The sequence below is a fragment of the Solea solea genome, chromosome 13, assembly GCF_958295425.1.
Source record: "Solea solea chromosome 13, fSolSol10.1, whole genome shotgun sequence".
NCBI classification, from domain to species: Eukaryota; Metazoa; Chordata; class Actinopteri; order Pleuronectiformes; family Soleidae; genus Solea; species Solea solea.
In genome coordinates, this window is record NC_081146.1 from 3,492,953 (window position 1) to 3,515,577 (window position 22,625).

Here is a 22,625-nt window from a genome sequence, read left to right on the forward strand (position 1 = left end):
CTGTATAATGTAGCTGTGGTGTATGTCTACATTTTTACACATTATTTTATTATTTCATTTCTTAGTAGAGTATCTATCTATCTATCTATCTATCTATCTAATCACATATCTTAAATGTCAATAAAATGATAATGGCGCCACCTTGTGGAATAAAGGCCTCACTACAGCAGATGGACCAGGTCTGTGGGAAGTTCCACCCTGTTTAACTTGTTCCAGTGCTGACAACAGACAAAAACGTCTTTTTAAACACGTTGCCTTCAATCGATTCGCGCAGTTTAAGAACTTTTAAACCCAAACAAACACAAAAGTCACGGCTTCAGTGTGTCAGGCCTGCTGTTGGTACACTGTGACAATCTGCTTTAAAGTCGTCGCCGTGTTGGTTAAACTCAGTTTCGGGTCACGTAATTACACTCAAACCACTGGCGCTCCACGACAAACAGGTCGGAGAAAGGATACTATGACGCAGTTTTCGTCCTTTTCCAGAGTTTCTTGAATTGCGACGGACTGATCCATAGTGAAGGCAGAGTCGTGCGTGACTGTCCCACGCGAACAAGCTCGAAAACACCCGGACGAATCCCGAAAACAGCCCCTGTCTCTCTTTCACACACACAACTGGAGGTTCACACAGGCGTAATAATCCGACATTATTCCCTCCTTTAGATCCAGATGTTTTTCCACCTTTTCCCTTTCGCAGATGGCCCAGCCCGACCCAGTCTGCTGCCACGCACTGATTCACGCGTTCCTGTGACGTCACAGCCGAGCTGTCATCGGCACAGGGTTTGGTTTGGATTAGACCTCAGCAGGTCATGCGCCCTACAATCAACCTGAAACGCTTCTTTCGCAAAGCTCTGATGAGCTCAATGGGCTTCAAGTGTCCAAATAGACAGAGGCGTTTCAGGGGATTTCGGGGCCCAGGGGTAAAAAGGAGCAGAGTTCCCTTAGTTTTTGTAGCCTGGGTGAACCCAGGGCCGGCACAAGCCTTTATGGGGCCCTAATACTAATTTCATTTGGGGGCACACCCTACCACCACCTCAGAGTAGCTGCTGCTTCACTATTATTGATACAAATGTAATGCTGTGTTCACACCAACGCCACAGAAGTTATTATAGTTGGTTGATATGCACAATTAATCAAGACACTGTTTTGTTTTACACATTTTGCTGCAATATTCCTATATTAAGGTGTTTTTAAAAAAAATATAAATAACATGTTTGGGTACAAATATTGTACATTTAGCACTTCCAGTAGAGGTTGCATGAAAGGGAGATAATTCCTATGTTTATGTGAGTAAAATGTTGTATTTATTCTTTAATATTTGTCTTGTTCACCAGCTCTTACGGTGTGTTCAGGATGACTTAGCAGCATGTTTGGAAGGAATTAAGTTTTCAATAAAGCATTCTGAACCATCGGTAAAGGAGCCAGACCATTATTCAGCCAGGGATGCTACAAACAACACTGATTACCTCTTTGGACTTTGGTGCAGGAAAGTGAGACATTCACAAACTGGTGGCTCACAGTGGCTCACATATTCTTCAGCTAGTGTTCACTTAAGCTGACAGTGATAGTGATTCTGACTGAAAATGAAAATACGTACCGATGTTCATCTACAGCTTTACTAATAATAGTCATATACAGGACATATTGTATATATGGAATAACCTTGCACCACACCACACTAGAACCTTCAAATTAAGACTCAAGCGTTTACTTTATACGTTTACTTTATTAAATGTATTTTCTTATCTTATCTTACAGAACACAAAACTAGAATAGACAAACACCGTTTTGATTTCATTTTAAATTTACATGACACCAATATACCAAAAAAAATATAATTTGTACATCCAACTCAGGATTCACAGAAAAGATATGCCCAAAAGTACTGAAATGCAAACTTCATTGTGATTACAGAAATTCCTCAGCAAACTGTCACAACACCATGTTACACCTGCACATGTGAGTTTCGTAAAGTGCAAGTTGGCTCTTGGAAAATAAGAAATGTTGGCTCCTTCCATCTCCTTCATAGAGCTTGTTAACTGTAGTGTGAATGAACTTTACATGTTGAGTGTTAACAAATTAAACTCATTTCATTTCCTCTTTTCCAGTATGGCTTAAAGCAGAGAAGGTTTTCATACCATCACTTATAATTATGTTCATTGAAACTTGCTTTGGCTCGCTTACCCGTTTAAAATAAAGAATCGTCTATCACCAGTTGAAAGTTGGCTCAAACAAGGACTGTTTTACTTTAAGGAGACACGACTAATGCTGCGTTACATTTGTAGTCAGAACCCAGAATTTACGAGGTCACGAGTCTTTGCTGAAGAGGGAATGAACGCCGCCTTTTACCAAAACCCCGATTTCAGGATTCCAATATGACAAACAGTGCTACTTTTACTGTTAACGGCACTCCGGTTGTATTTGTTTCTCAGTAAATCAGTTGTACTCATTGTGCTGTTTCATTTCTAATCGTAGACAGGTTGCTACACTGTTTATGTACGCACAAAATACCACATAGTGCAGGGGTGTCCAAACTACGGACCGCGGGCCAATCACGGCCCTCGCTGAGTTGTTGTATGGCCCCGCAGTGTTGGCAATTTTTTTTTTTTTTTTATATAAAACAGTGCATTTGTATGTAATTGTTACTGTTAAAAAAAAGGGAAAAAAAGAACCATTGGCCCCCGGGAATCAAATATGGCCCTCGTTAAAAAAGTTTGGACACCCCTGACATAGTGTGTTGTTATCAGTGTTGCTAACCATGGCGTTTCCAAGATGCATTTTCCGACTTTTTAAACGGAATGCGGACTGCTGTTAAGTTCTGACTTCCGAGTTCCGATCTAAATAGAATGCAGCAATAGATTAATTTACACTTGCGGGCAAGGTCATAGCTAAAGCCCCCCCACCCCCCTCACACACACACACACAAAGGATAAATCGATAGCTGGTTTGATTTTCCTCTCAGAAGAAAGTTTGCTTCTTTATAAAAAAATAAGAAATTTACATTTGGGATTTCTTGATTCCTGATGTTGATGTATTGAAAAACACTGTTCAAAGCCATTTCATTGGACTCGAAACAGAGATTTAAAAAGAAAAAGAATGATTAGAAAGCTTTAATAAAAGAGGAAATAAAAATCAACATTATAACTGAAGCTTTACATGATTCCATACATATATAAACAGAACAATCACATTTGAATATAACTGAGATATATAAAGTGGTGTTTACCTCTGTTTTATTTCTGGAGGATGTGAGTTGCACAAAGCCGTGGTTACCTACTGAGCCACACTTCAACTGGGCCACTAACTCACAGCATTATAGCAACGGCCAGCAGACAGAGCAAGGAAGCTGTCAGTTCTGTGTGAAGATAAGGACCTCTAGTGGCGAAAGAGAAGACATTCAGTTTGCCATCCAAATTTAGGCAGGAGCCTTTAGTGGAATTGCAGCACTCCAGGTGACATGGGGGTGGTATTTTGTCCTGACATGTTGTTTCTTGAGAACAGTCGGAAGTGCAGCCTGCTGTCCACTTCAACAGGGAAGTTCCAGACTCCTTTTTAAGCTGCAAAGACAATAATGAGTGTGAATGAATAGCATGGGTGCAGCCAAGGGTCTGAACAGGATTTTTTTTTTCTCGTTCACAATCAAAGGCCTTACGTTACCATTTTTTCCCATTCACACCCACTCACACACAGCAGATCATTATGCAGGACTGAAGATTACTCATGTGGTGCACAAAAGTCATTAAACTGGTTTACTGGTTGAATTCACCTTCAGTTTCACCACACGATTTTACTGTCCTCTAAGGTTAAAGGGACACTGGTTTGGTGTAAATAACACAACTATAAATAATGCAATTTATAGGTTACACTTGTATCAATAATTTGTTTCAACAGAGGTGGTGGGAGGGGGACCTCCAATCAAATTCAGCTTAGGGCCCCATAAAGGCTAGGGCCGGCACTACACATTGGCACATAGCAGAGCTGGGAATCAGACGCTGACATTCTTGTTGAAAAGCGAATGCTCTACCATTGAACCACAGCTGCTGTAAGCATTAAAAGGTTAAACGTTTCTCAGAATCTCAGACTGTCTATTCATCTCTGAATAAACTTCATGTATTTATTTGGAGATAAGCTGAGCAATCTAGTTTATGTTAAGTTTTTTAAGACCTGTGTATAATTAATGTTTTTTAAAGTGACTATTTCACTTTTATGCTGCATCTTTGTATATTAATAGTAAAACTATTATATAAAAGAAAAAATGTTGCACATATAAATGGGGGTCGACAATACAAGCAAGTTCACTTGTTCAAGTTGTTTTTAAAAACAAGTGAAACAAATCTTACCCTTTAAAAGTTGTACATTAAATGTAGCTAGAACTGATGGTGGCACTCACCTGACAGTGTGGCTCTGAGTCGGAGCAGGTTTTAAGCTGAAATTGGGTGTAGCACGTCTCTCCATCGCAAACGCCTGCATGGCATTCATTTCCCTGGGAAAACAAACACACACAGGATTGTTGTAATCGCTCACCAGACCTGGCTTCCATTGTTTCACAAAAACAAAAAACAACAAAGACAAATTGAATAATTAGTACATATTTAATATAAATCATTGAACACTGTTTACACATTCTTTAAAAAACAACACGTAACTGACAGGAATGAAGAGAATTCAATGAAGCACACAACTTCTGCCAACACATACTACATACAGCATGCCGCACACACTCACACACAGGCAGTCTTACATTGTTTGGTGCAATGGTAGTTGTTGCAGGGGCTGCTGTGGTTGTTGTTGTAGCTGCTGTTGTTGTCGTCATGACAGTGGTTGAAACAGCTAGAATAATATGTAGAAAAGAGTAAATATACAAGACGAGAGCTATGATATGAACTCAAAACAGTGCATCAACAATGGTATAATAACACGTGAAGACAGTGATGATAAAATAGATGAAGCAAAGATTAAAGTCTGTTTACTTGTGGTCGTTGTCATCATCATGGAAGCAAACGTGCCATTCAGGCAGCCAGTGGTGTTGCAGCACGCCACACAGCAGTTCATCTGAGAGTCATTGACGCATTTATCGCCACACGAGAGACTGCAGTTTGCAATGTAGGTCATGTCCATCTGCTTTGACAGCTGAACACAATGTAGAATGACACATTAATAGACATAGTAGCAGATGTGCATATAATGTTCTGTCTTTTTTCCTATCAGTGTCACATGGCATATGATCCAACATTAAAGCTGCAGTGTGTAACATGCATTTTTTGTTGTCGATGTTATTATTCTGCCTCAGTTGACTTGTCGATTATCAAAATAATGGTTTGTGGCAGCCCTAGTATAAGGGACGGGACGGGCAGAATTCCCTTCCGAAACTTTCCCTTGGTGCTTTGGTTTGTCTTCAGTCATGCTGTTGCCTCCATCTGTCGCGACATATAACCAATCACTTCCTGTGTGCAGCGTGGGAACATTGCCAGGTGAGAAATACAGAGAGTTGTGTGGCGCTGATTAGCCTTTTTGTGACAACGTTTGGAATGTAACAGGCATTGTTGTATTTTGCACTACCTCCTCAATGTGGGCGGGATCATCATAGCACGGCAGGGAAGTTGCTGTAAAGACGTTTTATACGTGACACAAACACAAACTAGTAACGGGCAAAGCAGTTGTTTTCGGTGTACTGAATCATTAGAATCAGTTCATTAAAAAGATTTGCTCACAGAATTGCTCAGCTTCCTGCATGACTGTCTGACACAGTCACTGAACTGAAATACAACTGAACGGGTTGGGATTTGAGTCACGATCTCCAGCTTTCAGCAGTGCTGTCACTAAATACACCAGTTTCCTCTGTTAATTATTGACATTTTAGAAATGTCCTTGCTAATTGTTGGAGACTAACGCACCTTTTCAGGATTTTTAAGTCTTTTTAACTGATCTACAGTTCGGTTTGATTCTTGTGTCAGACGTTGCGCTCATGACTCTCTCTCCAGTGACAACACTCTCTGACCAATCAGTGACCGACAGTCTGTTGACATCACATTTTAGTATCGGCTCAGCTTGTTTGGAACCTTGCCAGAGCAGGTACCAAAAAAAGCACCAGGTACCAGGTACTATCACTGATGGAAAAGCAAAGAGAGTAGAGTTGAGTCGAGCTGAGCCGAGTTGTGCGAGAACTGTATAATGGAAAAGCGCAATTAGTCGCCACTTAGAGATAGGTAGCTCATTCAGTGGGTTACTACTGCAGTACAAATGCATTCTATTATGTTCATTCAACTGCATTCAGTTGCTTTGTCAGTGTTGTTTGCCTGCCTACCTGACAAAAGGATCCAGCAACACACCATGTGTCATTCTGACTGTTGTACATGTCATAGCAGTTTGAGTAGTTACAGGTGAATGAGGGACAGCATATCTGTGTTTGAGAGAAATGAAGAGTACATGATAATAAAAAAATGAGAGACTGAAAAAATAAGACACAAATATTAAGATGATTAAAGACAGAGATATATTAAAATGATTTTTTTTAAAGAGGCATGTTCTACTCACAGCAGGTGGCATATTGGTTGTTGACATGCCATCTGTGGCAAAATACAGGGAAAATAGAAACTTGGTGATGGTATTCTTTTATTTAAAACAACTAAACCATCATATTGACTGAAAAAAGAAACCCTACCTGTTGATTTGGTGGTCATCATTGAGGTTGAGGTACTTGGAGTGGTCCAACCTGTAGTCATCGAGCTGTTACTGGACTGGGTCATGGCTATTGAGACAAATGTAGAGGAGGTAGAGGTGGTTTTAGAATTAGTGCCACTGATTAAATTAGCTGTCATAGAAGGTGAAAGTTCAAAATTGGCAGTGTTTATTGTGATGGAGGTTGTGGGGGCTGTGAGGTAGTGGTGATTGCTATGTGTAGTGGTGGGGGATTGGGTGGTGGTGACCACAGTGGTTCCTGAGGAAGCAGATGTGGAGGACTGGGTGGTGGTGGATGGTGAGCCTCCAGAAGTGTTGGTGGTGGATGACTGAGAGTTAGCGAAGGTGACTGAGGTAGTAGAGCCTCCATATGTGGTGTAAGGGGGTGACTGAGTGTTGGTGGTGGATAATTGAGTGTTGGTAGCAACTATGGTGCCTCCTGAGGTAGTAGGCGTTGTGGAGGACTGGATGATGGTGGATGCTGAGCCTCCAGAAGTGTTGGTGGTGGATGACTGAGAGTTAGCGAAAGTGGCTGAGGTAGTAGAGCCTCCATATGTGGTGTTAGAGGATGACTGAGTGTTGGTGGTGGATAATTGAGTGTTGGTAGGAACTATGGTGCCTCCTGAGGTAGTAGGCGTTGTGGAGGACTGGATGATGGTGGATGCTGAGCCTCCAGAAGTGTTGGTGGTGGATGACTGAGAGTTAGCGAAAGTGGCTGAGGTAGTAGAGCCTCCATATGTGGTGTTAGGGGATGACTGAGTGTTGGTGGTGGATAATTGAGTGTTGGTAGGAACTATGGTGCCTCCTGAGGTAGTAGGCGTTGTGGAGGACTGGATGATGGTGGATGCTAAGCCTCCAGAAATGGAGGTGGAGGATGACTGAGAGTCGGTGGTGGTGACTGTGGAGCCCCGTGAGGTAGTAGAGGCTGTGGAGGAGTGAATGGCGGTGGATGGTGAGCCACTAGAGGAAGTGGAGGGGGGCGAATAAGTGCTGATGGGTGACTGCGTGGTGGTGATGGTGATTGTACTGCCTTCTGAGGTGGTAGAGGTTGTGGGAGACTGAGAGGTTGTGATAGGTGCTGAGCTTCCAGAGATGGTGTTGGTGGATGTCTGGCTGGTGGTGATATTTGCTGAACCTCCAGAGGTGGTTGTGATTGTGAGAACCTGGGTGTTGGATGCTGTACCTCCAGATGTGGTGGACGTCATGTTCCATTGTGAGGTAGCGTTTGCCGTGGTAGCATTTGACGCAGAGGTCGTGGATGAACTAACGGTGGTGACTCCTGACACAAATACTGCTGGCACAAGTAGTCCTACGAGGAAGAGCAGGAAGCCTGCATATTGGGAAAGATTTTCGGAAAATTAAAGTCACAGTCTTTCAGTTTAGATACTTGATACTTGCTACTTCTCATAACACCAAGGGAAATGCATTAAGCTGATGGCCGCCACTTTGAATTTAATAGGAAGGCTCATATTACAAACCTTTGCAAGCAGTCAATCTAGGATTATAGCAATTACTCAAGTCTTCAGTAGATGATTTACTATGGCATTAAAAACAGACAATCCATTGGCCATCAGATAATAAAACTTCCCTTGGAAATTTCTGTGATCTTTCATTAGCCTGACCCATTTACTTTTTAGTTAAACTTTAGCTTAACCATAGACTGCCTTTATGATTGTCTCTTTTACTGGATTGCCGTGAGATTTCCTATAGATATTCATGGGACTTAGATGAAGCACCTTAATTACTGTGGAGACAAATGATAAATAAAGTTGGTCAAATATCCAGTATGAAAAAATATGTCAACATTCCTCCTTATAGCCACAGAATTTTGAGCGAGAAAAAAGTCAATATTGTTTTTGAGCAAAATGGTAAGCTAACAAAATTAAGCCAATATATTTTTATTTTAGTCATAAGTGATTCCAGGGATGGGAAAATCTGGTAATCTGTCTTTAACTTACATAGCTCAACAACTATGATCACAAATCATAGTTATGATTTGTTATACATTTTGTGAATAGCACCGGACCTAAAAATGAAACTACCTCAAAGTGGCGCAGAGGAGAAGAGTCTAAACAAGTCAGAATTCCTAGCAGGACAGATGAGGGCTTTTCCAGTCTGTGCACGGGAACCCACTGGCTCATCATCCATCCCATCACAGGGCTGTTAGCGTGGCTGCACGCTCTTAAATACTTTAAACTCAAGCTTTCAAATCCTGGCATTGGATGTGTGTTTACTGCATGTGTGAGGTAACGCGCAGTGTGGTGCATGAAGTAACCATGCCGACATGCATGTGTCATCTTTTTGTTCACTAGGGAGCTACAGTATTTCATCTTTGCTTTTGGGACAGTAGAAACAAAGTCCCAGAGTTTCCGAACGGTCTCCACTTATAACTTAGCGACGGCACACCATGTACATGTATAACGTTGAGTGTACTTAATTAGTGTGAACTGGTTTGGATGGGAAACATTGACCAAAATTGAGAACATTTTACAGTGTTTACAGTCCATTTAACTCACCACAAAACACCACAACCACCACCTGTTTCAATAAGGATCTATTACACTCCGGAATAGTGTTAAATTGAATACTTTTAAAGTTACTTAAACACAGGTAAATGTATTGTGCAGCTATGTCACAATAGGGAGAATAATGTATCACGTAGCGGCCGCATCGGGCTATTGATGAGTCTTTCAACAACACCTGCCCTGCATTATTTTTTTTAAAATATTGCGTTTTCTGTTAAAATTTCTGTCTTCAGTTGCTATTTTTGTCCAACCTAAATTTGTAGGCCTTTTATGTTGTGATGAGCCAAATTTGTGATTTATAACTAAAACCGACTTAACGCACATGTGAGAGTGAATGTGAACACTGACAATGATTCTGAATAGCCCACAAACAAACACACACTCATACCTCTGTCTTTTATAAGTGCAGTGGAGGCCATTATCATGTTTGCAGAACGGAGGAGGGCTCTTTGTCCAGCCTGTAATAAAGTCATGCCAGTTAAAATCTCAGCAAAGGGAGGAGTAAAACACACAATTACGATGAAAAGACAGCTGCGGGACGTATTCTCATGCATGTCCATGTAGTTTTGTTCAGACATATAGACACATCTCTGTTAGCAGAATGCATTAAGCAATACGGTGCTTAATATGTGTGGTAACAAAAGATTTGATTCATTCCCTTTCAAGCCACCTGAGCAGTTCTTTTGATCAGTGGGAGCTAAGTCATCTGTGTCTTCTCTTTACAATCCTCTAATTGTTCTGCTGAAACTGATCTTGTAATTGTTTGGCTGAGTCACAGTAGCAGAACCTGACTACAGATGTCCCACAGATATTTACATTTTTTTTTGCCCCTGCACGTAGGTTTTAATTTAAAACAGTATACCTGCTCAGGTTAGTTTTAAGCTGGTGTCATAAGTGTCTCTGTTTGCAGAGGTAAATCAGCGAACACAATTAAAATGTGTTTGTTCCTCCATCAGTCCCCCTGGGAGAACGTCTAAGCGGCTTGTTATTTTCCCCCCTCTCCCTTGGATCTCAGCACGGCCTCCTAAGGGCTCTACACCGTGGAAACTGAGTGACAACACAAGCCACTTTGACCTCCTGGTCAAAGCGCTCCGATTTAATGAGATAAAGTTTGAATTTATCAAAGTTATTACATTTTTATGCATCAGGAATCAAGAGGCGTGCTCAGGTGCTGATTCCGTTAGGTGGAAAATCAGCACATTCTTCCGGCTTCTTGACGTGAACTCGCAGATTTATTTTCATTTCATTTTCATTTTAAGTGAAACACAGTTACACTGACAAAATCAACAGTATCAACATTCCTTGAATATACCTATTTCTGGGAAGTATGATTTTATAACAGACCATTTCCCGCTGACTGGGGGAGAAAGTGAAAACCTGCCTTTGTTTTGTAAATGATTTTCTAATCAGACATAATCAGTGTTTTTAAGACTACATCACCCAAAACAACCGAACTGAAACACTATTATGTTATAAAAAAGAAATAAATCAGGGGAATGATGTTCAGAGAAATTGAAAATGACTGAATATATATTTGAATTCAAGAGATTATTCAAAATAGGCACTGACTGACTGACTGATTATGTTAAATAAAATTACCTTTTCAACAGTAATGCACAAACATAACAGATCCCACAACATTCCCTGCTGTATCCTTCAATGGAATGCTATAATGGAAACACTGTTTTGTCCTGCGCCGCACACAAATATCAAATCTGCTGCATTTCGTTTCGCACTCTTTGTAATCCAAAATTATAATGTAGGAAAGTCCACTCACCTGGTGTTGTGTACTCAGTGCGACCGTTTTTTTGTCAGCTGTGGTTGAAGTGAATGAGCTCTGTCTGTGTGTCTCACTAGTGTCCCCTTTCTCTGCTGCAGTCTGTCACCTCCCCCCCTTCACTGCCTGCTGACACCACTAGTAGTGGCAACGTAATCAGTGGAAACTCTCACCTGAACCGCAATAGCAGTTTGAGAGGAGGGGACTAAAAGCCTCTTGTTGCTAGGTGGATCTAAGGATGAAAATGATCACGTAAAAAAGAAAAACCCAGCGACATTTGCAAAGTCCTGATTTCAAAATGATTTCCTTCAACGTCTCCCCTCAACTATCAAAATATCTTGATACACCATTAAGAAGAGACTACAATCTTTGAGTGTTAGGTTGCTTTGATGAAGGTTAATGAAAACTCTGCACCCAACAATTACAAAGATTTACTAAAATAGCTCAGTGGATTAAGCTCTCTGCTGACCCGTACGAGTTCAGGTGAGATCTCAGTGTCCTGTGATTGTATAGGAAACTCACTGGTTTCTGTTCAACACAATGTGAAATCAGATCCCCACTCTCTGCCAGCCATAAAGCCCCCCTTCACACTACAATTAGCTCTTTGTGGCCCCGAAGAACAGAGAATTCTTGAGGCACAGCACGAAAGACACAATTCAGGTGACGGAAATCCTTTTCCTTCTTTGTGAAGTTGCCTAAAACGCATTGTACTGCGTGAGTATTGCGGTTACATGGCTGCAGATGTTTACAGTACTTACATCATACATGTATAAGTGACTATTTAGAGTGTCTTTTGCAGCGTATTGTGTAATATTATGTAATAATATAATTCTGGATTATATTCAGTGTAGTTCAGTGATTCTCACACTTTTTGAAGTAACTTGAAGTCACACCATGATCACCAACGTTAAAATACGAGGCAGATTTATTCCCAATAATGTCATTTACTCTCTCATCCTCCTCCTCTTCATCACATATACTGGTACACCGGTGTAGTGAAATTAGCCAGCGAGGTGACACTAATTGTTATTATTTTTTACACATACCCTGATATATGTAGTACAACAGTATTTCTGATTTCCCTGCAGGTTCCACCAGAGGAAGCTCGCGTACCACTGGTGCACCACAGGTTGAGAACCACGGGCCTACTGTGAACCCCTAACAGATAACATTGATATTGTAATATGATTATGATATCAATAAATATGATACAGGATACATGAAAAACAGGATACAATGGTATGAGATAAATAAATGAATAAATGAATGAATAACAAGAAACATTATATTGACATAATTCAAAGGTTGACCCCCATATCAAAAAAGAACTTTGGAAACATAAGACTCTTATATCCCAGACTGAGGCCCACCTGCAGTACCTCCAAGGACCATCCACACTTTGGGAAGCACTGGTGTAGCTATTCAAGTTTCCATGGCATCAACAATCAAACACATATGTTGCTTGAAATGTCAGATATACAACCTTATCACATCAGAAGAGACGTTTTTCCATTATTTCTACTGGCTTTTAGAGCTTATGATGCCCTCATATCTGTGAGTCATCCTGTACTCCAGGGAGTAGAAACAACATTGTATCCAATGAAGCGCTAAATGATTGTTTTTGATGCCACACCCTGCCACAACGTTTCTCTGATCTCTCCCCCCTCAGCTGCATATCAGTTTGCACCTGGACATCATGAGCACTGGAAGGTAAAATATTTCTAGCAAGTCTTATAGCTGTATCAAGTCAATGCATGCTTTTAGACAAGCAATATCATTTCACTGAGGGCTAAAAGGTTTACCTAAAGTCCATGTTTAAGCAGTAAAGTGATTAAGTTTGAGCCCCCGAATCAAGCAAGCTGCTATTGTCTCATGATAGTATGAGCCTTGGTTCACAAAATCTCGAGGCTTCAAAATGGGAATTCTAGATTGCAGTGGGTGACATCACGACCCCTTGCCACTTGGATTTGTGTCGACTCATGTGTTTGGTTTGATTTTGTGCATTCAATGCAATCAATTGTTGTTTTACTTTTACTAAATATGAGGTAAAGAGCTCAAGATGCTGAGATTTTCACTGCGAGTGACCAGGAATCTGAAGCCTCGAGATTTTCGAGATTTTGGCTGAAGCCATTTTGATAGTTTAGACAATACCAGCTGTCAATCACATCACCTCATATTCTATGTGCTTTATTGTCTATTTTCCTCAGGAAAACAGGAACACAATTAAAAAAATGGGCATCATGTTCTTATTCAAACTAACTATAGAGACCATTAATTCCTCAGGAACTATCGGTGTGTCCATTCAAACCTGGTTTTACAGCCAGTGGAGTCGCCCCTTGGTGTGAGCCTGTCCTCCATCACAAAGGACCCTAATGATCGTTTGTAGCAGCAGCAGCAGATTACGACCCATAGTTAGGTTTTTAAAATGGTCACATAACTAACAGCAATCTGGTACCACGGGTGTGTCGTCAAGAAATAGCTGCGGCGAGGTGTCGATAGCACGCGACATGCTCATTTAAACGAACACCGCAGTGAAGGTAAATCTGTTTTTTTAATGTGTTATTGTCATTGTCTTTAACTTACTGCCTAGCCTTGTTTAACCCTAACCTCACTCCTTCTGTGGACCCTAAACTCACTAATGGCGCTTTTCCATTATACAGTTCGAGCACGGCTTGGCTCGATTTGACTCATTTTCTTTGCTTTTCCATCAGTGATAGTACCTGGTACCTGCTGCCTTTTTTTGTACCTGCTCTGACGAGGTTCCAAGCGAGCTGTCGATACTAAAATGCGGAGTCTGTGCGCCGGTCATTCAAGAAATACTGAATCATTCTGTGAACAAATCTTTTTAATGAACTGATTCTAATGATTCAGTTACACTGAAAACAACTGCTTTGCCCGTCACTGGTTGGTGTGTTTGTGTCGCGTTTAAAACGGCATCATGGCAGATGTCCCGCCCACATGAGGAGGTACTATGAAGTTATGGAAAACAACGTGACTGATACCAAACCGAGTAGAGTCGAGTTAGAACTGTATCATGGAAAAGTGGAAAAACACTCATTGAGTTGAAAGATACCAGTGTCAGGGCTGCCGTTCATCAGTACTATGTGTACGACTGAGTTACTGTGAAACAAATACGACAGAAGTGCTATTAACGGCTAAAGAAGCCGGTGTTCAGGGGGCAATCCATCAGAAATATCAAATATCCAACTACAAATGGAACGCAATCACTTCCTGTTCAGCTTCAACCAAGCAAACCAGAAGATTACCTCCACTCTTTATAAATGATCTGCTGTGTGTTCCAAGATTGTATTGTAATCAATACAATATCCTGTTTTCATGAAGAAGAATTTCATGTTCTTTATGTCTAAGTGTTTAATACATTTACACACAAAAAACAGTTCATATGCATAAATAATCTGCATCCCAATAAACATGGTTATTACCTGTACACTATATTTATATAAACACGAGCATGACTTTACTTATATACAGTATGTCTATCTAAATTATTCACATTTCAAAAATGAACAGTAAGAAAACGACATGACGGAAAGGTCATTTTATATCTCCATATCAGGAATCCAGCGTTATTGTTTTGCTTGTGTGTTTGTGCATCATGTGTGCCGACATGACCTGTGTCGCTGAAAGCAGACTGCAGGAACACACGACAATGCACACCAAACAAGAGACTGACCGCGTAAACCGAACATGTGTACTCCCGCTCACAGATTGCATTTAACCATGTTGACAGAAAGCTCACATTTCAACTGAATGTCCAGATTACGCTGAAACCAAAAACGCTGGCACTGCGAATAACAAAAGGGGGGAAAAATGCGATACCTTTTCAAACTTGATTTCCCAACAGTGAGACAATGCAATGATTTATTTGTTAAACAAACAGAATCTGCTGCGCTGTTTGTGACGCAGCACTCTTCACAGAATAGTGATATTTACACACTCTGTTTGGTGCACGTACATGTACTCATCTCACATGAGAATCCTATTAAGATTGTAGACCTCCTCATATAGTGTGTCATTTGTAAGTATACATTTTGAATTTATAGTTATATCGGATTATATAGGAAGTTCAATAGACTGGACGGAAAGAAAGTGGATTGGATGGCTCATAAATATTCATTTTTAATGACTCAATCTGCAACTCCTTGGTTCTTCAGCAGCCTAGTTGTTCATAGATGTCCCAACTTTTCTGGAAATAAAATCTTTACAAACCTCCATCCTTTTACTTTTCTGTAAATCTTGGAACTTGCTACCTGAAATTTTGAAATCAGCTGCAAACTTCACAATTTTTAAAATCCTGGCTGATTCAGTAATAAACCATGTTTAGGTTAATATGAAATGTCATGTTTAAATGTCTTTTTAATTGTATTTTTTATTGCATGTTTCATACTTTTGTACTCATTTTATATATTCTCACCATCTATTTCTGTCAATTTCTGTCATACAAGTCCTTCTAAAGGACAAGTGTTGGAAATTAGCATCTGGTACAAACACTATTATAGCCCTTTTCCACTATGGTCCCGCCTCGCCACGGCACGGCACGGCACGGCACGGTTTGGGTTGGTTTTCCACTACAAAAAAGTACCTACTTAACGTGGGTAGAGTAACGAGTGACTAGTAACTTGTAAAGCAGTTGTTTTCAGTGTAACTGAATCATTAGAATCAGTTAATCACAGATATTTGTTCAGCACTTCCTCTATGACCGTCTGACACAGTCACTGGACTGAAAGCGGCAGGGTGTGTGATGCGGTTGCTGCTCGCGATCAGCAGTGCTGTCACTAAATACACCAGACTCCTCTGTTAAATATTGAGATTTTAGACATTTCCCTAATGGTTTCCCTGGTAATTGTTGGAGATGAACCCACGTTTTTAGGATTGTTAAGTCTTTTTAACTGGTCTACAGTTCGGCACTGATCGGCTTGATTCTTGTGTCGGACGTCTCTTCCTGGGACGGCACTCTGACCAATCAGTGGCCGGCAGTCTGGCGACGTCACGCATAGTGTCACCTCAGTTCGCTTGGAACCTCCCCAGAGAAATCATCAGCACTGAGCTCAAGACTGGCTTCCTCCTCATCATCATGTAAATCATCAAAATTGCATGTGTCCATTCTATAAAAAAGAAGATCAGTAAATATTTGTTGAATGTTGAACTGAAAATGTCAGAAGTCACACACACAAACACAAACAGGTGGAATCCTCCGACGACAGTGTCAACATGAGGAGTCTCATTGTTTATCGTTCAGGCTCAGCACTGTGTTACTGCAGGACTAAGAAGATTAGAGCAGATTTACAGAGCCAGCAGTCGTCAGACCTGCTACTGTATGAAGCGACAGGTCAGTGAGCTCTGTGCTCTACACCGCAGCGTTCACCCTGGACCAGGACAGAGGCCCAGTGAGCAAACATGGGAGCCACTGTTTTGTGATGAACTCACATGGGATTATTTCCTCCCAATCTGCAGTTCAGCTTCAGGCCAAGGTCAGTGTCCAGCTCTGTTTGTATGTATCTAATTCTACGCTTTCATCACTTGTTCTTTCTATCACAGAGACATGCCTAAAATTAACTTGTGATTAATATATCAAGCTTACTTGGAAATGGCTGGTTTACCTATTCAAAATGAGTCAAAACTGTAGCAAAAATAGCCACAATTTATATTGTCACTTGCTTTGTGATGGTTTATCACCTTTAAAAGGTTTGGGAATCACTGACACGCTGTAGTAAAACCCTGGCAACAATATAACGAAATATAGAGATGAACTATCATTTAAAGGTCCTGTGTGTAACATTTAGGAGGTTTTATTGGCAGAAATTAAATATAATACCACCCAAGTAAGCTTTTATGAGTGTATATGCACTCTAAAATAAATAAGGTTTGGTATTTGTAGCCTTTGAACATGTGTAAGGGCTTTGTTATATGGAGGCCGCAATCTTGTTGCTGCCATGTTTCTACAACAGCCGGAATGGACAAATACATTCATTAATAAAGATTTCTGTCTGTCTTTAGTCAGGAAAATGCTTCAACATGACAGCTTATATCCTGTGGAATGTGTGTATGTGGACACTCAAGGGGATTCTGTGCACCTGCAGGTTCCTGTGGGTGAGTGCAAGATATTTGTCATTTGCATTTCGGTGTGGATATCTCAAACATTGGTATTTATAGTTAATAAAAAAAAAAGTTGTGTCTATATTCCCCCTGCAGATTTGCCCGTACAATGCAATCAAATTCTTACCGAGGGAACAACGCGTTACAGAGGAGAGACAGGTTGTAGGTAAGGATTTAGATTTAATTTAGACTGACTGGTAATAATAATAATAATGATTTAAGGGATTAGGTGTGGGGGATTTCATTGCATCTCATAGGGAAGTATACAACAAACTATTGTTTTCTTCAGAGACACAAAGGCCCTCCCACCCCATATTCCTGACACCCCCTTGTTTATTCTTGAGTACAGGGGTCTTCAACCCCCAAACTGATGGAGCAGGGACGTACCGTGTTATTATGTCAACATAAATGTGGAGACGAAAATTTGTGATGGCCTCTTTGTGCCACTGCCATGTGTATATATACATACCTGTTATTTTTCAGACAGTACTGAGCTATTAAAATCATTTCCATGTTAATATATTATATTATATTATTTTACAAAATATTAATGTTTTTGCTGACTGAAAGATAACGTCTTCTGCCTCTATCTGTCGCTGCTGTAACATGTTGGATTCATGTTAATGTGTATTTAAAGATATTTAAATTTGTCATTTAAAATAATTTAAAAAATGGTCTCATCAACCCAAAATGCCAGGAGTCTTTGCAGAGTGTCATAGATAGTTCTGAATCAGGTGACAATAAGTTGAAGAAATATTGATGTTTTGATGAACTCGTGGGACTGTTCCCATCAAACAAACACTGCTACTTTTACCATTAAAAGCACTTCTGCCACTTCAGTTGTTTCACAGTGAATCAGTCGTGCTGTTTATTATTTAAATGGAGCTCCAGGAGTTCTGACGTCAATGGAATGCAGCACAACACTACAAACATTGTTCGGTTCGATTGTTGTGTCGGACTTGCGTGGCGCTCATGACTCTTCCAGTGACGAAACTCTCTGACCAATCAGTGGCCAGCAGTCTGTCCATGTCACATTTCAGTACCAACAAAAGCACCAGGTACGAGGTAGTATCACTTATGGAAAAGCAAGAAAAACCCAGAGTAGAGTCGAGCCGAGCTGAACGAGTCGTGCTGAAACTGTGTTGTGGAAAAGTGCAATAAAATACACTAACTGGCCAAAAAAAAAGTGGCCACCTGGTTTTAACTAAGCAAATGTTCAGCAACATTATGTGCCCAAAGAAAGAGGTCAGCTGACTACCTGAATATAATGAATGACCAGATTATTCCATCGATTTCTTCCCTGATGACATGGGCATATTCCAAGATGACAATGCCAGGATTCATCAGGCTCAAATTGTGAAAGAGTGGTTCAGGGAGCATGAGACATCATTTTCACCACAGAGTCCAGACCTTAACCCCATAGAGAATCTTTGGGATGTGCTGGAGAAGGCTTTGCTCAGTGGCCCGACTCTCCCATCATCATCAATACAAGATCAGGGTGAAAAATCAATGCAACACTGGACGGAAATAAATCTTGTGACATTGCAGTGGCTTATGGAAACAATGCCACAGTGAATGAGTGAGTAATCAAAGCTAAAGATGGTCCAATGAGTATGTGAGCCTTTTTTTTAGGTGGCGACCTTTTTTTTGGCCAGGCAGTGTAGTTAGCCTCCAGCACCAAGAATCACATCTTACAGGCGGAAGATAAGATACGATACAATAAGATAAGCCTTTGTTAGTCTCATAAAAGGGAAATTTGTAATATTATAGCAGAACAGTGAGTAAAAAGGTGATCAATAGTAAACATACATTGTAAACATTAGACATTTAAACAGAAAAAAAATGCTTGAAAATAATAAAAAATAGACTTATATATACAATGTATGGTGTTTACAGCATGTTATGTAATGTACATATTGAATTAGAGTCTGTCTCTCAGTGATACATATACTATAACATGTATAATCTGTATTGTTCTGTGTACTGAGTGTTAATATCTGGTGTGAAGTGACTTTGTCAGGTTTTGAGAGGAAAGGGACTGCAGCCATACCTGGAAGCCCTGACCGCACGACTGCCCTCACTAAGAGACTGACCAAAGCCGAAAAAGACATCTTGTCTCTCAAGACCAGGATTGCCTGTGAGAGAGCGTCATGGGAACGGAGGTTCGCCTCACTGCAAAGAAAACAGGAAGAACTACGTAATCAGGTGTGTTTGTGAACGTGTGAGTGGGCAGAGATGAGGTTGTGTTTATGACTTCATTAATGAAAACTCGCCTCCGTCTCCTCAGCCGGCCCCTGAGGCTGGAGGGACCAGCGGTGATGACCTGGGCGAGTCAGGAGTGGACAATGGAGACATGTTTGAGGAGTGCTCAAGTAAGTATAGCGACAATATGAGGCGTAAATCTTTGTATGAAGGGAAAAAAATGCTGTTTTCACATGAACAGGTGGTCTCTCGAGATATAAGTGTCAGCACTGTGGCTCCTGTGGGAGAAGTTCATCAGACTGCCAGTTATCTTCATCCTCAGCACTGAGCTCGAGACTGGCTTCCTCCTCATCTTCAGCGTCCAGGTGTGTTGGAGCAGGGAAACAAGCAGGGCTGGGACTCGGCTTGAGAAACCCTGGATTAGCCATACTATACTATATTTATACTATTTCATATCACAGCACACAAACACTTTTCCTCCCTTTAAATTTTAATTAGTGAGCCACTTACTTGTTGCACCAAACTCCAAAGAGAAAATCAATGATTTTACTTCAAGCACATACAGCACCTGCACAGGCCCTGTATCAAATATGTTACATGTGACTTTGGTATTTTAATTTAATTCATTTGTTTGAATTTACCTTAGTGACACACACAGAAGTCCCTGTGATCAAATAACATTAAAACTGTGTATTTTAATTATTACAAAACATAAAATAGTAGTTAACGTCAAAACAATGAGCCTACTGCTTTCCATGGTTCCCTCATGGCAGCATCACTCAGTTTATATTAACACAGAAAAAAACCACAGTTGTTTATTCTGCAATTTTTCATATATTCTGCAACTATGGTGTGATTTGCAATACAACGTTTGAGTCAATCGTTATTTCAATATTTACTGTGTTATAGATTTCAGACTCCACCACAACTATTAACTACAAGAATGATATAAAGATTGAATATTTTTCTCACGTTTATATATATTGCATTTTTTAAAATTGGTATAGAACATAAGGAAATTAAATTAAATTGCGATTTGCTAATGGTATTGTTTCAAATTGGGATTTCAAGTCAAAATAAAAAGCTTAGAAATTCTTATATGTAGTTAATGTCTTTACAATCTTTATTGTCTGTTCTTATACAGTATGAGATCATGGATGACATCCCCAGGGCCTCACCGGGTTTTTATCCCTCACTCCCCCATGGACCTGCAGCTGGGTCACCGGGTCAGGTTCATGCTTCCGTCTGGACGGATCAGCACAGGAACAATCTGTTTCCTGGGTCACCTGCAGGGGGAGGCAGATCTCCACCTTGGTGTGGAGCTGCAGACTCCTGATCACGGGTTGCATGACGGCAGCCACAAGGGACACAGCTACTTTGAATGGTAACTGATCTCATTTGTTATTTTTGTGTGATCAGGAGCAACTTGCAGCTCCTTAAGCATTCAGGGCTGAGCTCTGAATCCACTCACTCACTCACTACTTTTCTGTCATCATAGCCACAGTTTTCAATCTAAAGGCAAGTCAAGTGGATTGTATAAATCTTTATGTTTAAATGTTCAACTTTATGTTGCTCTATTTCCAGTCACGCCTCTGTTATTAAGGTGTGATACCTCGAGACTTGAATGAATACGCAGAAGTCACACAAAAGGCTTTCTGAGAATGTGAAGCACAACACCTCAGATTTAAGGGTGAGATAAACATTGCCTTGAGACATACTTGAGTGAATTCTAAGCTAAAATGCAAATCTCAGGCTGAAGTCATGATGAGAGGCTCAAATTACAGCATTAAGAAAAGAGGTGTTTACTCCACACTTGGAACATGAACTCATTTGAGTTCAGTGCTGACAATGGCACTAAACAGACCACATTTTGTGGTTGGAAACTTGGTATGAATCCATAAATCCTGTCTTCTCGGCACAATGATACTAACCATTACCCTAATGTTAAATAGGTGACATGTCAACATGCATCAATATTCATTTATACCTTTTCTTTTTTGCAGTAAACCTGGTTATGGAGCCTTTGTACCTTTCCACAAACTACTGATGGCCTGGGAATGAGCGAAAACAAGCTCGGAATGAAATAGAGAGCCAACAGCCATGGACATGATTCCTTATTATAATGAGACTTATGTACATACATTAAAGCAAAACAGATAATAATACAAATATGATGTCATCAGACATGGTGGCGGGAGAGGAATATTACAGTGTCACGACTTCACAGAGAAAGATGGAATTCGAAACATGAAGTCAGACTTCAGAAAGCTATAGATGTTGAAAACCTGCTCAGGAGTGAGACTAAAACATTTTTCCCATGTGTGTTTGACTCCTGGAGAAATGTGGGGAGGGACTGAATGAATTTACAATAAATGTTACATATAATGCTAAATATTACATGTATACTGTGATGTGTAAAGGAACAGCAGCAGGTTAGTGACATCTAATGGTGAGACTGCAGATTGCGACTCACAACAGGCACTGAAGGTGGCCTTCACATTCCTGAAAATATATAATTCTATGAAACATTCTTTGGCTGGTTTGATCTGGTCAAGACGGGCGGCGTAAAGGCGTATTCTTAGGCTATAAAAGCAAAATTATTTTTTATTTTAAAGTGATTATACACTTAATGGGGAAACAAACCTCCTCTTCTGAGGGTAACTCTGCCCAATGCCTGATTTTGAAGAATGCCATGAAGTGGGGTGAGAGCTGAGTGAGGGAGCGGAGAAGGGCGGAAGAGTGGGGGGGTCAGTGCAGGGGGCGTGGTCTGGTAGTGACATCTGACACCAAGATGCAGCATTGTGACATGTTCATAGAGGCCATATTCACACAGAAATTATCTTTTGCTGCAACGCTACACTAAAAAAAAAATTAATTCTATTCATTTTCACTGTTAATCTTCAACACTTATTTTGTCTGAAGTCACTGAGAACAGGACGTGTTGTGTTCTCAAACAATGTTTTCAATTGTTGCCTTGCACGTATTTAATAGTCTTTATTTCCTTGTACTTTTTACATTGTTGTCTTTGTTTGCTGCTGTAACACTGCAAATTTCCCCACAGGGGCGATTAAAGGATTATTTTATCTTAACACAAGAGTATGATGACGACAATCATGACGAAGATAGGGACAGTGAAAACCAGCTCGTACTAATGATGTCATCTTTTTCCCCAAGTAGTGTATTTGTTGTCTGCACGGAAACTTTTCCCACTCTGGGACATGTTTCAAGTCTATATAATATATAATAACATTTAAATATGGCTGAAGCACCAATACGATAAAAAAAACCTATGCTTATTCACCTACTCTCGTTTTAGCCTCTCAGTCGCT

At 40.4% G+C, this 22,625-nt stretch overlaps 3 protein-coding genes across 3 annotated transcripts in view; 1 reads left to right on the top strand and 2 right to left on the bottom strand.

Annotated features, from left to right (window-relative positions):
• inpp5b (inositol polyphosphate-5-phosphatase B) overlaps positions 1-773 on the bottom strand; it is a 30,211-nt gene extending 29,438 nt beyond the window's left edge. Inside the window, exon 1 of the mRNA XM_058647158.1 lies at positions 456-773. Within this exon, the coding sequence (XP_058503141.1) occupies positions 456-513 (58 nt within the window). The 5' untranslated portion in view covers positions 514-773. The remainder of the gene's footprint in view (positions 1-455) is intronic.
• Positions 774-1,703: 930 nt separating this feature from the next.
• LOC131471983 (mucin-5AC) lies at positions 1,704-11,147 on the bottom strand. The gene is made up of 10 exons (XM_058648821.1): positions 10,978-11,147; positions 9,589-9,658; positions 7,859-8,005; positions 6,659-6,745; positions 6,532-6,563; positions 6,302-6,397; positions 4,968-5,127; positions 4,739-4,827; positions 4,388-4,480; positions 1,704-3,554 (listed from the first exon to the last, which is right to left on the bottom strand). The coding sequence occupies exons 2-10, from the start codon at positions 9,623-9,625 to the stop codon at positions 3,303-3,305; spliced, it is 993 nt and encodes a 330-aa protein (XP_058504804.1). The 5' UTR covers positions 9,626-9,658; positions 10,978-11,147; the 3' UTR covers positions 1,704-3,302.
• A 5,180-nt stretch (positions 11,148-16,327) lies between these two features.
• On the top strand, positions 16,328-22,004 carry LOC131471625 (CAP-Gly domain-containing linker protein 4). The gene is made up of 8 exons (XM_058648263.1): positions 16,328-16,469; positions 16,996-17,088; positions 17,191-17,260; positions 19,103-19,299; positions 19,382-19,466; positions 19,538-19,661; positions 20,441-20,680; positions 21,300-22,004. Exons 1-8 carry the CDS (start codon positions 16,416-16,418, stop codon positions 21,355-21,357), a joined length of 921 nt encoding a protein of 306 aa, XP_058504246.1. The 5' UTR covers positions 16,328-16,415; the 3' UTR covers positions 21,358-22,004.
• The last annotated feature ends 621 nt before the right edge of the window (positions 22,005-22,625 follow it).

Excerpts from the sequence above, each read along its gene's own strand:
- LOC131471625 (XM_058648263.1), top strand. The coding sequence starts at position 16,416 with ATGAACTCACATGGGATTATTTCCTCCCAATCTGCAGTTCAGCTTCAG. Across the intron at positions 19,300-19,381 it reads AGGAAGAACTACGTAATCAG|CCGGCCCCTGAGGCTGGAGG; the intron begins GTGTGTTTGTGA and ends CCGTCTCCTCAG. Across the intron at positions 20,681-21,299 it reads GGACACAGCTACTTTGAATG|TAAACCTGGTTATGGAGCCT; the intron begins GTAACTGATCTC and ends TCTTTTTTGCAG.
- LOC131471983 (XM_058648821.1), bottom strand. The coding sequence starts at position 9,625 with ATGATAATGGCCTCCACTGCACTTATAAAAGACAGAG. Across the intron at positions 8,006-9,588 it reads TGCACTTATAAAAGACAGAG|GCTTCCTGCTCTTCCTCGTA; the intron begins GTATGAGTGTGT and ends CCCAATATGCAG. Across the intron at positions 4,828-4,967 it reads GATGATGACAACGACCACAA|CTGTTTCAACCACTGTCATG; the intron begins GTAAACAGACTT and ends ATATTATTCTAG.